Source organism: Thamnophis elegans, chromosome 4 (assembly GCF_009769535.1).
Source record: "Thamnophis elegans isolate rThaEle1 chromosome 4, rThaEle1.pri, whole genome shotgun sequence".
Taxonomy (NCBI): domain Eukaryota; kingdom Metazoa; phylum Chordata; class Lepidosauria; order Squamata; family Colubridae; genus Thamnophis; species Thamnophis elegans.
The window spans coordinates 24,722,117-24,733,888 of record NC_045544.1 but is presented as its reverse complement, the minus strand read 5'-3'; the positions used below and the strand labels follow the sequence as shown (position 1 = coordinate 24,733,888).

At 41.8% G+C, this 11,772-nt stretch overlaps 1 protein-coding gene across 1 annotated transcript; it reads left to right on the top strand.

The window, feature by feature from the left end:
• Window positions 1-284: 284 nt before the first annotated feature.
• On the top strand, window positions 285-10,113 carry LOC116508533 (NADH dehydrogenase [ubiquinone] 1 alpha subcomplex assembly factor 4-like). Its single transcript, XM_032217182.1, has 3 exons — window positions 285-480; window positions 4,646-4,743; window positions 9,526-10,113. Exons 1-3 carry the CDS (start codon window positions 360-362, stop codon window positions 9,814-9,816), a joined length of 510 nt encoding a protein of 169 aa, XP_032073073.1. The 5' UTR covers window positions 285-359; the 3' UTR covers window positions 9,817-10,113.
• The last annotated feature ends 1,659 nt before the right edge of the window (window positions 10,114-11,772 follow it).

Genomic DNA, 11,772 nt, shown 5'->3' with positions numbered 1-11,772 from the left:
CAGTTTTTCGCTGTAATACTTGTCATGGACGCCCAGAAAGATAAACAGTGTGTGTCCTCTTTTCCAATCGTCTGTGTCTTCCCAACCCTAGTAGGATTGCAAAGTTTCGAGCTCGCACCTTCCTGGTTCACACGTGGGATGGGGGAAATATCACAGAAGGGTCGGGCTCAAGTTGGTAACAAGGCGAGCGACAGCTTCGGATTTCCACAAAGAAAAAAAAAAGCGACTTTGTTTTAGAAAACAACGCGACCTCCGCGCCACTAAGCGGCGCCCTCGGCCGCGGCCTGGCCTCCGATCGGCGGTCTTCTGCGCAAAGGCCAGACTGACACCTCCCCGTCGACACACTGTGAGCCGGTGCGATGGGCGCCAGGGTGACCCGCGTGCTTAGCAAGTTTAACCTGGAAAACCGAGCGCACCGGGAAATCAGCAAGAGCAAACCCACGCCTGCCCCGCACTACCCCGTCGCAGCCACGCCGGATTGTGAGTTCAGCAGGGCGCAAATGCATGCTGGATGGTTGAAACATCCTGCGCCGCTTCCTTTGGTTTCTGCTGCAGAAGGGGCTGGTTAAAGGACATTTGGGGGAGGGAGGGAGGGAACCAGGTGCCGGCCCACCAGGGAATATCCCCGGGCAGCTCCGTTGCATGGCGTCCATAAAGAGCAAAGGGCTTCCTTTCCCTTTACATCTAAGGGAGCCCCAGCCTTGGGAGTAGATCTTGCAAAGGAAGGGGATATTCGTAGTCAGGCTTTGTCCTCCCCGGGCTGGGGAGCTGCAGAAGCAAAAGCAACCGCGATTTCCGAGGTCAAAGGCGCTGGTGACGTTAAAGCGACCCCTCGCTCCGCTCCCAAGTTTTGGAAACCGCGCCCGCACTTTAGCTCTGCCTTTGGAAGGACTGGTTGACTTTTAGCAGCCGCCGCATGCGCGTCTCCGATAATGGGCAGAGGCTGGGAACGGTAGTTTGGGAGGCAGTTGAGGTGCAAGGATGCCGAGACAGAGCGTGGATACAGCAATAAGCAATAGCACGTAGACGTACATACCACTTCACAGTGTTTTATGGCCCTCTCTGAGCGGTTTACAGAGTCAACAGTCTGGGTCCTCGTTTTACCGACCTCGGAAGGATGGAAGGCTGAGTAAACCTTGAGCCTATTGAGATTCGAACTGCTGAACTTCTGGCAGTCAGTAGAAGTAGCCTGAAGTACTGCATTCTAACCACTGCGCCACCGCAGCTCTTGGTCACTAAGTGAGGACTATCTGTATTCTTCTCTTATGAGTCTACCTGGTTTCCCATTTAAAAGAAGTGTCTGGTTATAATTCTTGTTATTCTGGCTGTTTATAGCACTTAGACTTATATACCGCTTCATAGTGCTTTTACAGCCCTCTCTAAGCTGTTTCAGAGCCAGCCTATTGCCCCCAACAATCTGGGTCCTCATTTTACCAACTTCGGAAGGATGGAAGGATGAGTCAACCTTGAGCCTAGTGAGATTCGAACTGGTGAACTGTTGGCAGTTGGCAATCAAAAGTAGCCTGCAGTATGGCACTACTGTGCCACCGCAGCTCTATGAAGGTCTTCAGGTTCCATCAGTACAGACGTAAATATACAAATGATTTAACAATATCTCCTTTTTTGTCTGGCTGACACTCTACTCGAAATAGCCCTGTTGCAAAGAACGAATGTATAGCTCCTGTAAAGAAGCAGATACAGGTCGTCCTCAACTTACAATACTTTGTTTAGTGGCTGTTCAAAGTTGTAACGGCACTGAAAAAAGTGACTTGTGACCATTTTTCACACTTAGGATGATTGAAGGGTTCCCATGGTAATGTGATCCAAATTCAGCCGCTTGACAAGTGGCTCATATTTATGACAGTTGCAGTGACCTGAGATCATGTGTAAGCTTTTGCGACCTTCTGAGAAGCAACATCAACGGGGAAACCAGATTCACTTAACAACTGTGATACTAACTTAAGAACTACAGTGGTTCACTTAACAATTGGGGCAAAATTGGGGCAAAATTCACTTAACAGATGTTTGCTTAGCAACAGGGATTTTGGGCTCAGTTGTGGTTGTAAGTCAAGAACTACCTGTACTGTTCCTTCCAGCTCCAGACAGATCAGTCAACACACAACACACTTTGTCCTGCTTTCTTTAACCGTGGTTAAATAAGCCACAATCAGTTAGCTTATGCAATGTGCTAAAGTAAAACCAGAGAAACGACACTCGGACTGACCTGTCCGGCCACATGGGTGACTAACCATTGCTCAGGGCTGGAACACATGTCATCAACCTCTACCCACCCACAACCCACTGGAAAACAACTTCTACCTATCTTTTCCTGCTGTGCCATGATGTTTTCTGATTTGTGTTGGCGCAAGTGGTGCTATCCAGTTTATCTGTTGCACTTAATTTCATTGTGATGCAAACACTACTGTGTGCTGTGGCAGAAGTGCCTCCTCCTTTTCCTCTTTGACCATTGATCGATCCCTTGGTGGACATTTTGTCTTGGGTTGCTGGCCTGTCCCCTTCTGAAGAGACTTTGATAGTGAACCTCTGGATCCCCCCCCCCCTCCGGTACCATCTTTATCTTAGCAGTAGGCTAGTGAAATTGGACTTCTTCTTTCACAGTGAATCAAGGATATGGTGGCTCCTTCTTTTCCTCTCTAGGAAAATTGAGAAGGTTTCATTGTTTTCCCTTGGCAACCTACATGACAGGAAAATGGTAAGAGCACGGTGGTCTGTTAGTGGAAATCCAGTTTCCCCAAAGATCCATCCAAGGAAAGAGAGTGGTACCTTAGTGGGAGGCATAAAGAAGGCAAGTCTAGCCGTTAAAGGTCCATTGCCAATGTAACATAACCAAAGCAGAACAGGTTGAAATCTAGGGGGAGATTCCCCTTACCAGCTTCATTTCCAACCAGTTTACTTATAGGAGTCAAGCAGCTTAGGCCTATGGTATGAGGGCATCCTTAGGAAGTTGAATGACCCAGGCCAGGAAATTTCCTGAGACTATATTAATTTCAGCGGGCATCATCCTGTTACGGTCAGGACATATGTTCTTCAGCTGAAATCCACTAAAAACAGTAGAGTCGAAGACTTATATTCTAATTTTCATTCAGCCACAATGTCCACAAGCTAAATCATAATCCCTTAGCTAAACATGCCTACAAATGTAGCACTTAAAACAAAATGGAAAGTCAGTAAGATGGGTAGAAAAAGAATATAATATACTGAGGAAGAATTAGGAATAGAATTTATTTCCTAAGGCAGGGGTCTCCAACCTTGGCAACAATGGAGACCCCTGTCCTAATATGACAGGCCTGCTTAACTACATAAAAAAAACACTCTGCCCCTTGTCTTCCATGTCTCCATTATATTGTACAGTTGACAGAGACCTCACACATTAATTGATTCTGGCCCAAGTTAGAGGAATAATTGTTTTCAAGTTTTTAAGAGTAGAGGCTATTTCAAATGCAGTTCAGCAGCCTGAATATGTGTGTGTGTGTGTTTGTAAATGCACATATAAACTTTTGTATATGATTTCATTTAGAACCTTCTTGTGGAGTCCATGGTGCTTTCGGAGGTTGTTTGCTTTCAGACATTTCATTAATCTACTAGGTAATATTATCTGTGTTACTGAGAGTGGTGTTTGTTTTCTATTTATTTACATTAATTTTCCCTGCTAGTATTGGCAGAGATGTTATTTTTTTCCTTAGTACTTCCTTGATTAGGGTATTGTTTTATGCTTGATTGATTGATTGTGTCGATGTCTGCTTATCTGGATGTTGGCTTTTTGTTTCAAGGAACTAGTAAGGAGACAAACAATCAAGCAGAAAACAATATCCTATTCAAGAAACTACCAGGGAGAAAGCCACACCCTACTAACCCTGTCAAGACAAGCTACTATATATAAATGAGGAGCAAACCCACACTTACTAGCACTGATAAATTACCTAGTTCAGTGACCTTTCTGCCATTGTGTGCCAAAAGCGGGAGGAGCACAGAAGGGTCATGCGTGAGTGTGCCCACACCAATGCGCCCTTCCCCCCGTGCACGCCCCCCCCCACATGCTCTCCCCACTTTTGGCACAAAGTGGCACAGTGGACCCGTTTTTCGCCCTCCCCAGGCTTCAGACCCTTTCTAGGAGCCTGGGGATAGTGAAAATGGCCTTCCCCACTCTCCAGAGGCTGAAAATGGCCCATTTGCCAACTTCCGGTCAGACCAGAAGGCCCATTTTTGCTCTCCCCAGGCTCCAGAGCCTTTCTAGGAGCCAGGGGAGGGCGAAAAATGGTCCAACACGGAAATTCGGGAATGGACTTCCGGGTTGCCCAATGGGCCATTTTTCACCCTCCAGAGACTTCAGGGATGCCTCCGGAAGGTGAAAAACGACCGAAAATCAGCTGGCTGCTGGAGCTGACAGGGTACCGCCTCATGTGCCCTCAGAAATGGCTCCATGTGCCATCTGTGGCACGTGTGTCATAGGTTCGCCATCATGGACCTAGTTGGATAATGAAAATTCCGCAGCTAAATAGCCAAGCTCAGAGAGCACCAAGAATTTCACAGTTCAGCTCTCAGCTACATATATTCTCTTCTGTTGGAACTGTTCTACTTTGTTGTAAAAACAGAAAGTTATGGGTTTTATGTTTATTTTCTTCAGGGTCTGCCAATATCCAAGAAGAGATAAAGAAAAAAGATGAAAAGCTTCTTACTTTGTTGAAGGATGTCCGTGTTGATTCCAGTGATCCAGGCTTGCAAGTGAGTTACCAAGTCTTAAAATGCACACACACTTTGATAATTTAGCTTTACATAGCACCCTGGGGACAAAAGAAGTTTTTCATGATACAGTCTAAATAGTCTTTGCTTTCTTATATTGATTTGTTACCCATATCAGTACAAGCCAGTGCCTGATATTTCTTTCAGTTTATGAATGGAATTAATCTTTTATACATTTCCCATTCCCAGTGACATTTAAGGATCGATCTGTGTAAACTTTTTCACAGATTCCCCAGGTATCTTGTTTTATTTCACCTGCTCAAAATTCTGTTTTGCCTTTATTTTGGTAATGAACTGCAAATGCATCAGAATTCCTGGTAATTTGAAAACTCTCACAGGTACTCCTTGACTTGCAACCATTTATTTAGTAATCTCTTGAAGTTACAAGAAAGCTGAAAAAAGTGACATATGCTCTTTGCACTTACACCAGGGGTCGGCAACATTAAACACTCAAAGAACCTCAAAGGTCCTAACTGGAAGTCCCCTCCCCTGTTCAATTCTGGAGCCAACCAGAAGCCTAGTTCCCCATAGAGTCTCCTCTTAGCATGGCATCCTTTTTCCCCTACCTGTCCTAACCAAAAGTCCTATCAATTGTGAAGCTGACTGATGACAGGGAGCTGCAGCAAAGGGATAAATGAGCCACATGCAGCTCCAGAGCCACAGATTGCTGATCCATGACTTGGACTGTTGTCCTGTGATCAAAATTTGAGCTCTTGGCATTTGTATTTATGATGGTTGCAGCATCCTGGCATAGGAATAGCTCTTAGACTTATATACTGGTCCCATAGTGCTTTACACCGCTGAGAGGTTTATAAAGTCAGCATATTGCCCGCAATAATCTGAGTCCTCATTTGACCAACGTTGGAAGGCTGAGTCAACCTGGAGCTCTGTCAGGATCAAACTCTAGACTGTGGGCAGACTTAGCCTGCAATACTGCATTCCAAGCACTGCACCAACAGGGCATGTAGGTTACAAATGGCGATCATGTGATCTCCTTTTGTAATCTTTCCAGCCAGATTCCAACAAGCAAAATTAACGTGGGAAGCTGGATTTTCTTGGCAACGGCAGTGATTCGCTTAACAACCATGGCAAAAAGGGGTCCTAATATTGAATGGGACTCATGTAAACAACCTCTTGCATAACGAAGGAAATGCTGGTCCCAATTGTAGTCGTAAGTCAGGGGACTACCTGTATTCAAATGTAAGCACTTCTGAATAACTTAATTTGTATTTGGAATCTGACATGAAGATGCTTATAGATTGGAAGATTATTCAGAAATAATGTTAGCTGTGTTTAATAGGGCTTTCTCTCTTAATTCTAAGATAATTGATGTTAACTTTAATATAAGAGAGATAAATGGGCCTGGGGGGATAACTCTCATGCATTTGGTGGATGAGCTAGGTTCAAGGCCTATAGATGGCTTATTCTCAGAATTTAGAAGTTAGAAAGAAATGCTGAAGGATGTCCTGCTTGGAGATGCCCTCCTTTTTCTTTTTTGCCTCACTGTGCCTCTGGCAGCTTGTTCTACTTTCTGTCCCAGATCTTTTTTTGCCTCCTTTCTTTTCTGTTCATCTCTTCCCCCTCTCCTCCACTCAACTGTAGTTGCAGAGGTAGTTATCTTTAGCCTGAATTTTAATATTTCATGAGGTTATATGAAAAAATACCATGGCTGTGTTTGCTATCATTGCTGTCCTCCACTGTCTTTTTGTAGTATTTTAAGAGAAATCCCACATCAATCTATAATGAGATTTCTGGGGAGCTTCTGAGGAACTTTGAAAAAAAATATCTTAATAAGCATTGCTTATTTTAAATTTCAATGATTATTGGTAGTGTCAAAATGTAAAACACGGTAAGGGAAACAAATTGCAGCATAGCAAGGAATGATCTGTTGATATCAACAAACCAGTTGTCCAAAATCAGAAAATCAAAATCAAAATCAGAAAGTCTTTTTTACCCAGCAGTCTACTGCAAGCAGTCCCTGTGCTTATTCGCCTTTTCATAGCAATTAAAACTCTCAAGCAAGAATAGCCCATCTCTTAGCATATCAGTTTGTAAAATTCCTTGTGTTTTGATGCTATAAAATAGGTCAGCCTAATTTCAAAAATCCTCTGCAAGGGATCAATTTAGAAAAACTGTCTTCCTTCTGGCAGTCCACTAGGTGGAGATAAAAAGAGAGAGAAAGATCACTTTTTCCTTGCTGAGCCCTCCCCAGCCTGAAATTTTGACTTGTAAGTGGGCATCATCTTACAGGGGGTGCAGTGTTTCTTAACCTGGGTGACTTTTATGTTATCTGGACTTCAACTCCCAGAATTCCCCAGTTTGCTGAAGTCCACATATCTTAAAAGTTGCCAAGGTTGACAAAATTAATTCTCCTTCTTTTTCAATTTTTTTGCCCAACAATCAATTGCTTGGTTTCAGTTACGAAAACTAAACTAATTTAAGTAGTCCATTTACAATTTTCTAAGATTCCTGAAAAGATAATGAAATGTATAGACTATTTTTTTCTCATGATTAGATCATTTATTTTTCAAAAAAGATACACCTCTGAGGTTATGTCTTTTATCCTGTATGTTAATGGGCAAAGCCTCTTGTCATTTAGGTTACCCAAAGAACAAGTCTTCATTGAGAATAGTTTGATGAATAATCGTTTAGAAATAGAAATAAGATACCGAGGATATCTTGACAGGCCACAACATTTGGCCAAAACTAATTGAATGTAATTTAAAAGTAATCAGGCTTGCATTTAGATACCATGAAAATAAGTAGGGTTGCTGTAATTGGCACCTGTATCTAGAGACTTTTGTTTAGATAATGTAAGAAATGTTAAACTAAAAGGGCCTGGGCCTAAGCCAGCAGGGCTGTTTAGGTTCTTAATTGTTTTGTAAGTTTGCACTTATATCTTTTTTCCTTCTTAAACACTCCAGGTAGCTTAGTATCTAGATCTTCCCTCATTTTAGACTCAAAACAATCTTGTGAGATGTTTAAGACAAGAGAGAACGTCTGGCCCAGAGTCACCCACTGGGTCCTATAGCTGAGGAGAAATTTGAATTATAGTCAAGAAAAAAATAATATTGAGGAAGAAAAGGAACAGCTGCTAGCAAGAAAAAGAAACCTGAGGTAAAAGAAACCTGAGTCCAGAACAGAATTGTAACCTGAGGAAGCATCTCAGACAAGACCCATCCTAATTCTCATGAGGATAAAGGGAGGGAGAAGGCAAATGCATTGAGTGGGAAAGGGATTTTTAAAACCATTGGAAAATAAAAAAGTAACAAGCTACTGTATAATAACCCAGACTATTATTCTATTTGGCTTGATTTTGTCTTTAACTGATAGCAGCCACATTTGGGGTTTCAGGATTCTACCTTGCTAATAATCCTAGATATGAATCTGGGATCTTGTACATAGCAATAGCAATAGCAGTTACACATATACCGCTTCATAGGGCTTTCAGCCCTCTTAAGCGGTTTACAGAGTCAGCATATTGCCCCCAACAATTCGGGTCCTCATTTTACCCACCTCGGAAGGATGGAAGGCTGAGTCAACCCTGAGCCGGTGAGATTTGAACAGCTGAACTGCAGAACTGCAGTCAGCTGAAGTAGCCTGCAGTGCTGCATTTAACCACTGCGCCACCTCGGCTCTATAGTATAAGTATAAAGCATAAAAGCATAAGTAATGTTCTAATGTAATAATTTTCCAAATACCCCTGAGGTACTTTCCAATTCTTTAAACAGCCAGAATAACAAGTATTATAACCAGGCACCTTTTTAAAATGAGAAACCAGGTAGGCTCATAAGAGAAGAATACAGGTAATCCTCACTTAATGACCAAGAGCCATGGTGATGCAGTGGTTAGAATGCAGTACTGCAGGCTACTTCTGCTGACTGCTGGGTGCCAGAAGTTCAGCAGTTTGAATCTCACCAGGCTCAAGGTTGACTCAGCCTTCCATCCTTCCGAGGTGGGTAAAATGAGGACCCAGATTGTTGGGGACAATAGGCTGACTCTTAGAGAGGGTTGTAAAAGCACTGTGAAGTGATATATAAGTCTAAGTACTGTTGCTAAGTGCTATTAGATCAGCAACTAGTTACGCTAGTTATGACAGCATCAAATGGTGTGTGTGTGTCTTACAACTGATCCTTGAATTGCAATGATCGGTGACCATTGTGACCATGTGATCACATTTTGGGAACCAGCTCACAATTATGAGACCTGCTGCATCCCATAGGCATGTGATTGCCATTTGTAACCTTCCCTGCCACCTTCTCACAACCAAAGTCTATGGGAAACTGGCAGGAGGTTGCAAATCACTCACCTCCACCAATTCTTATTCCAAGAAGTCTCTGGACAGCATGTGGACAGCACCTGTACTCTGTAGTGCCTGACTGCATTTTCTAGTGGCTACCCCAGCACCTGCCCACCCTGCACTCTAGCACCCACCTGTGGGACCTACCCGCCTACTTATCTGGAACAAAGTTTCGGTAACATAAGCAAACATGATGCGGTCTTGTGAGTCCTTGCTTAACCATCTACACAGTCCTTGCTTAACAATGACAACGTCTGCTACCATTGCAGTCATGATACTTTCTGCTTTATGGCTGCATCATTTAGCAATGGAGATTCCAGTTCCAATTATCATTTGTAACCCAAGGATTAACTGTAGTTCAAAACTTTGTTACAGGTGATTATATGAAAAATAAATTCCTTAAAATAGAAATAGAACATTGGCTAACATATTTCTAATTTTTTTTTTCTATCTCCATCTTCTAGAAGAAAAAAGGGAGAAATCTCCTACGTAAGCAGGAAGATTACAGGCCGCTAATAGATGGACAGTTCAATTATCTGGACATTCAGGCTGTTCCCAAAGGCAAAGTCTTGATAGAGGAAGCCTTGACTCTTCTCAACAATCATCAACGCTCTCCAGAGACATGGACTGCTGAGAAAATAGCAGATAAATATTCTTTAGAACTGAAGGATGTGAATAACCTTTTAACATTCTTCATCCCGTTTGTTATGGAGTTCCTTCCTTACAAAGACCAGAAAACCCTGGACTCCAAATAAAAATTGCAAGAGAACTCTAGAGAGTTTGTCAACATTCAACCATAATTACATACATATAGTAATTCTTCCTCCCCCATCAATCAAACATAACAATTTCAGTAGTATATTTTCTTTGGCACATCTATATCAGCAAAACCAACCTGATCATTGAGCTAGGTGGGGGAGATGTGCCGACAGCCAGTCATGCAGTTTTCCTAAATATTCTAAAAATGTTGGCTGCCTCATGGATGATGTGTTCCAAAGCATATGTTCATTACCCAGAATCAGACAATAAAAGTGCAGGTTCTTTGCACCTGATATTTTTCAGCTGGAGTTCTGTAGAAGCTTCTGCCCTAATAGCATTCTGCAAATAGCTTTCAAAACAGATTTGTATCTTCCTTCTGAGAATTTTCCAGTGCGTATCTGTAGTTATTATATTTGGTCGACAAAGGAGTACGCATACAAATGGGGAAGATTAAATTTAGGGATAGTGTTCTTTTAATTTTGAGTTTATTACCAGTGTTAGAAACAAAGGATGTTTGAAGCAAATACTGTTTTTCCTCATGTTTGGATCCTAATTTCTAGTTATTCTTCCTTACTACATGGTTCAGCTTAATATCCTATTGTTAATTATTGACATTATACCCATGAAATCTGTCTTAGCTGCTCAACTTGTTTCAGCCTTTCAGTAAAGGCCTATAATAGATAACTAGTGAAGGTTCTGCATTTTATGATTGTGGAAATAACAATTGAGATACAGCTTTCCTCCTTTTGGTTCTAATACATTTGTTCTAGCTACTTAACTTTTTTGGGGTGTTGTTTGTAATTGGAGCAAACTTCCTGGTGAGACTTGGAGAGAAGGAAGCGTTAGCGGACAGGATTGGTTATTTGAGCCACCAGTTGTATGTTATCCCCAGTTCTCAGCTTTGGTTGGGCAAATAGAACAATTAAAAATAAATCCCTATAGTATAGATGTTGTATTTTTTTCCTATAGGAAGATAGTGGGATCCGAATCCAAACCTTCCCTGGATTGATGTACATTATTTGTTTTTTGTCCCTAGTAGCAACAGAGATGGAAGGTTGATGAAATTTTTCTCACTCCGTAGTGGAGTGTTTGGAAAGCGTCACCTCTACCTCTCTGTTTTGACTTGTGTGGCCCTGGGGATGCTTTCTCAGAGGCTACTATTTGCAAACATAGATACCCTGTATCATAACATTGACTCTAAACTGACTAGTAAATTGCGCTTTGAGGTCTCTTGAGGAGAAAGTGTTCATCAGATGCAGAAAAAGAAAAGTCTTTTGTCTAGAAGAATCTGGAAAAAAAAACAAATCAGCTAGATTGGTTAAAATACTCCGAAACTGAAACCTGACTTTAGATAGGTATACCTTGAGCAAAAGCAGATTAAGATGCTATTTATAGATTCCAAAATGTTTCTGCTCATAGAAGTTGTGACTTTTTTCATTAGCGCCCCTGGTGTTGCATCCACGTTAATCAAAAATAGATACGCATTAGAACCGATACATAAAACCCTAGTGGGAATTAGCTATATTATTGTGTTATCCTGTTGCAGCCAAACCCAAAAAGCATCAAGCAGCCCCTTCAATTTCATTATGGCATAGACAAGTATTGATCAGAATTGGTTTCTTCAGATGAAATAGTGTTATCCTTAATTAGCAGCAGTGTGGAATGAAGAAGAATGAGATTAGAGAGAAATTCTACCCAAAACTCAGCAGCAGAATGGTTTTGTTGAAATTTAAAACTTATGTAAAATACAGCTTTGGTGATAACAAATATTTACTATAACAGCTCTGCCTGATAATATTAAATTAATTTCAATTTAGAATGAGCTCATTGTCTTAGCTGAGCCTGTAGACCAGTGTTTCTTAACTTTGGCAATTTCTAGTAGTATGGACTTCAACATCCAGAATTCCACAGACAACTGGAAGTTGAAGCCCACATATCTTTTTTTTTTTAAT

Excerpts from the sequence above, each read along its gene's own strand:
- LOC116508533 (XM_032217182.1), top strand. The coding sequence starts at position 360 with ATGGGCGCCAGGGTGACCCGCGTGCTTAGCAAGTTTAACCTGGAAAAC. Across the intron at positions 481-4,645 it reads CGTCGCAGCCACGCCGGATT|GGTCTGCCAATATCCAAGAA; the intron begins GTGAGTTCAGCA and ends TATTTTCTTCAG. Across the intron at positions 4,744-9,525 it reads CCAGTGATCCAGGCTTGCAA|AAGAAAAAAGGGAGAAATCT; the intron begins GTGAGTTACCAA and ends TCCATCTTCTAG.